This window comes from Panicum virgatum, chromosome 6N (assembly GCF_016808335.1).
Source record: "Panicum virgatum strain AP13 chromosome 6N, P.virgatum_v5, whole genome shotgun sequence".
In the NCBI taxonomy this organism is placed as follows: Eukaryota; Viridiplantae; Streptophyta; class Magnoliopsida; order Poales; family Poaceae; genus Panicum; species Panicum virgatum.
This window is the reverse complement of record NC_053150.1, coordinates 41,389,171-41,393,736: the sequence shown is the minus strand read 5'-3', so window position 1 is coordinate 41,393,736 and position 4,566 is coordinate 41,389,171. Positions and strand designations below refer to the sequence as shown.

Genomic DNA, 4,566 nt, shown 5'->3' with positions numbered 1-4,566 from the left:
CCTGATCATAATATTCGCAATCATGAGAATTTGCCCATCGACGCACCGCGTCCTACCTGAAACAAATACTAATCCTCATCCACTTTGCTCCTTGATTTACCCTACTGCCCCTACTACATGCAAAGTGCGTGCCCTACCTGATCCCCCCCCCCCCCCCCCCCCCCCCCACACACACACACACACGAACAGCCCAGTTGGCCACTGCAGAGGAGAGAAAAAAAAGAGAGAAAAAAGCAAAAGGAAAATATATTCCCATTTCCATTCACCAGAGAGCAAAAACAAAAAGCGACCGAGCACAAACTTTTCCCAAGAAACAAAAGCCTAAGCGAATTGAAAAAAGATCTTTTTCTCGATCATGATGCTATAACTTCATTCCCATTATAGCAAAAATTACATTTAACTGAGCAAAATTACGGCCTCATCAGCCCCATTCTTCTCTGATCGTCGTTGCAAAAGTTACAGCCCCACAAAATTACGACTCCGGGCGGGGCTGCCTTGGAGATGGTTTTCAGCGCCACCAAAGCGCGCTCAGCTCTCAGCTCTGAGCGAAACCAAAACAAACCTAAGCTAAAATTTCTTCAAAAGTGGAACTCACACCTCAGGGATGCGGTGCTCCTGTCTTTCTCTCCGGCTCTCGCTGTGCTCACCATTCTGCTCGGCATCCTGCTTGATGCTAGCCATGGCGACTTCTTGCAGCACCTTCTTCTCGGCCTCGTCATCACCCTTGTTGCTTCGATCTCCGAAAGAGGACGCCCTGCTCGACATGGGCGTGGCCAGGTACGTCGGCTTCACGTCCCCGGCCATGATCACCAGTATCTTCTCCTCCCATATGGGCGGCGGCAGGTCCGAGGCCGCCGGCTTCGCTCCGTCGGCGCCGGAGCCGTCCTCGTCGCCGCGGCCGGCGCCGCCCTCCAGGTACCCGGAGAGCTTCCAGTAGGAGCACGCGAGGATGAGGAGGGCGAAGGCTATGATGCCCAGCATCGCGGCAAGGCCGCCGAAGAGGTACGGCACCGGCGAGTGCCATGCCGAATGCGCGGCGCTGCCGGCGACCACGGCCTTCGCCGCCGCCGGCGCTGTCGCATTGAACCCCGCTCCTGGCCTCATTGTTTTGTGCTGCTCCCGTACGCTTCTCCGATCCTCGGGGCTTCTGGCTTTGGGTTCTTGAGAGCTTTTGCTCTGCTCTGCTAGCTGTAATGGTGTGTGAGACTGCAGTGCAACGGGGTAGAGGGGTTATTTATAAGGAGGGAAAGGGAAAAAGGAGGGAAATTTGTCACTGCTTGGGTGGATTTGCTAAAAGAAAATTAAAGCATGGAATATAGATTATGAGGTCACTCTGCCACTTTGAGCAAAAGTCTATACTACATGGTCTTTGGGTTAGAAAATTGCATCAAGGGGCTCCTCAAGGTGTAGGATTTGCAATTTTGGACAACCAACCATGGGAGTTGGCACCGGGGTGGCCACGCAAAATGGAAAGGAAACTCCTGGTATGCCCTATGTTTCTCCTTTATGGCCACTTTTTGCTCCTTCTCTCAAATGTTTTGGGAGTATCATTGTATCATTTGAGGAGTATTTTATTGGACCATGGGGAATGCACTTATCCACAAGAAATGGTGCATCTCCAACTTTGTTAAGTTGCTACAGGATAAGGGCACTGAGAAAAGCATGGAGCACCAACCTTAAATAATAGGACTTTCATCTTGCTGGGGTTCGGCCTCAAGACAAGGGTTATTTACATCATAACACTCCATAACTTATAAACAAATAGTGATACCGATATAACATATTTATCCTGAAATTTGATCAGTCAAAGCAATTGAAATTACAAAATCTAGAACTTAGAAGTAGTCCATGCATGTGTGCATAGTTCTACAAGCCAATTAGGCTCAGGCGATTATTACGTAGCATACTTGTTTTCGTTACAGTAGCATTACTCTTCAAGTTGCTTGTGAGCTTTAGTAGTGGATCCAATTCTCGTTTATTTTTTCAGGAAACTTAAAAGAAGACCCATGGCCACGTACTGGTCCTATTAGATTTTAACAATCTTGAACTGCACCATGATGCATACTATTTTACAGAAACCTCACAGACATTCCTGTCCCACCCTAAATCTCTTCTTCTTTTTCCGGTGATTCGCACTGTCAATGTGGGATTCTGTTCATACTCTGCTTAGATACCTGGATACAAATCTTATCCGGGGGAGAGGCTGGAGCATGCACTCGACCAACACTATAATTACCTTTTTGACGCGGGTCTTCAACCTTTGATGACTTTGAGGGGCTATAAGATGCATGGAGGTTGGGACATTAGCAACTTGCTCTGCCCTTTATGGACAACTCTACATACTACCATACCCATGTTGATCAGATCAATGCAATGACGAGCACAGCAACGGAAATGGATGGATTCTACTATCTTGTCCTATTACCCCTTTTTGACCCTTTTAATCTCTGGTCGCTCTTGTTTATTACCCCTTTTTGACCCTTTAATCTCTGGTCGCTCTTGTTTATTTTCACTCGCATCGGTTAGTCCATGGGCTCTCTAGAAGAAGACCTTTTCATCCTCCCTGGTGAATCCCCAATATATTCCCATGCGTACGCCTATCACACAACCACAACAGATATGAAGATCTTTTGCTCAATTGACAATTGCTAGACATGACAGTATTTACTTTAATCGAGAGCAGGAATTTCTAACAAAAGGAAACAAAAAAGGTTAGAAATGCCTACAGAAATGACCAAGCAGGCTAGCTCGAGATGGGGCCAAACTTTTTGACCAGTGACAACCCAATAAGCACCACACCTAAAATTTACCGTCGTCTACATGCTTGTGCTGCTGGTATATCCCGTGCATATGCGCCATTGACGGCAAAGGACAGGAGCTAGTGACCCCCAGGCGCTCAACCACTCCGCGCGCGCCCCTGACTCCCAGCGCACGTCCGGCCCAGTCACCCAGATCATAGGCGCTTCCGTGCACGAGCGCACCGTGCATGTGGCAGCAGCGCGCTAGCACCAGATCAACCGGCGAGCACGAGAGGGGCCGTAGGATCGGGATGCGTTGCAGCTAGCTCCAGCGCCCCGCCGGCGGCCGGCCGAGGGGACGCGGCTCCACTGGCCACCGGCGAGGCACAGGGCACGAGTGCGCGCGGCGTCGCGTCGGATGGACGTCGGGGCGGTTCCGCGCGGGACGTGGTGGCCGCGCGAATAATACGTCGTGTCAGCTGCGGGGACGGGATCGCCGTCGCCCTCCTCTCCTCGGAGGGAGACCACGGCACGGCGCCCGCGGTCGGGCCCCGCGGCGGCTGGCCATTGTTCCGGCGCCGGGGGTCCGATCAGTCGCCTCCGGGAGATTCCCTGCCGCCGGCCGGGAGCGCCCGATCTCGCCGCGTCCGCGCGCACGCCAGCCACGGCAGGTCAGGTGGTGGCATGCGCCTTGGGCATTACCATTTACCATGGCGCGCGGCTGCCCTGGCTCACCTGGCGCAGGTCGCGTAGGACGGCAGCGGCGGCCGGAGATAATGGAGCGAGGTCCATCGCGCTCCATCTAATCGTCGTTGTAATATCGTGATGGCAACTGACAGGTACCAGTAACATGTATGGCTATGTGCTCCGGTCACACGATTGGGGTTTGCCGGTCTTAGAGTGGGTATATATAATCTCATCCGTATCTTTTTAGCGACGTATACACGGCGCATTATCATTGCCACATTTCACATTGTGATTGGTTTAACCCCAGTTCCCTGGGCCATGGTGGATTAAAATAGTTCCAAGAGCTCTTGTATCTTGAGTAAATTGACTAAAAAAATTAAAAACAAACTCACATCCAATAGACATTCTATCTACCTCGTTTTCTATCTTTATTTGTTTTTTTGGTGCCGCAGGGCAAACATACCAAGCCCATCACCTCTTGCATCCCGCCGCACGGCCTGGCCCCACCCCGCGACCCACCGCTCTGCCCGCAGCTCTGGCTCCGCCGGCGCGAACTCCTCTTCTCCTTCCTCTTGCTCGGGCTGGTGGAGTCTGATTCGTCGCCGGCGAGGTCGGTCGTGTCGGCGGCCCAGAGGAAGGATATCTCGCTCCCCGTGTCGGACGCATGAGCTCTGGTCGGATGCTAAAGCCCGCGCCACCGAGAGCTCGCAGCAGCAGGCGGCGCAGCCGCTGCAGGTCCTCCCGCGCGGTCGCCGCCGCCGCCGCCGTCTTTGTCGAGCTTGGAGAAGAGGAACGAGATGGACCGGCTGACGAGCTGCCTACCCGCGCTAGAGCCAGAGCCGAGCTCCCCCTACGCCCAGGAGCTCCGCCGCCCCACCATGGCCGCCGCCTCCACCTAGCCCGCCGCCGTTTCCTCGAGCCAGAGCGCTCACTCTTGCTCCCTCATCCCCTCCTCCGGCGGCAGGTGTCCTCGGGATGGCCGGAATCGCCCGGAATCTGGCCGACGGGGGCAACTACAAAGGTGTTTTGTGGGCGGCGGCGCTGTACGAGGAAGGGACGACGGGGAGTGGTGGGGGGTGTGCAGATGTGCATCGTGCAGCACCTAGAGGTCTCGGCTCTGCCCGGTGGGTGATGGAATCGG

The 4,566-nt window shown here is 53.7% G+C and overlaps 1 protein-coding gene across 1 annotated transcript; it reads right to left on the bottom strand.

Annotated features, from left to right (window-relative positions):
- Window positions 1-230: 230 nt before the first annotated feature.
- On the bottom strand, window positions 231-1,222 carry LOC120679971 (protein GLUTAMINE DUMPER 3-like). Its single transcript, XM_039961621.1, has one exon. The coding sequence runs from the start codon at window positions 1,102-1,104 to the stop codon at window positions 592-594; it is 513 nt and encodes a 170-aa protein (XP_039817555.1). The 5' UTR covers window positions 1,105-1,222; the 3' UTR covers window positions 231-591.
- Between the last annotated feature and the right edge of the window lie 3,344 nt (window positions 1,223-4,566).

Bases quoted from the DNA above. Each gene is read 5' to 3' on its own strand.
- LOC120679971 (XM_039961621.1), bottom strand. From the start codon at position 1,104: ATGAGGCCAGGAGCGGGGTTCAATGCGACAGCGCCGGCGGCGGCGAAG.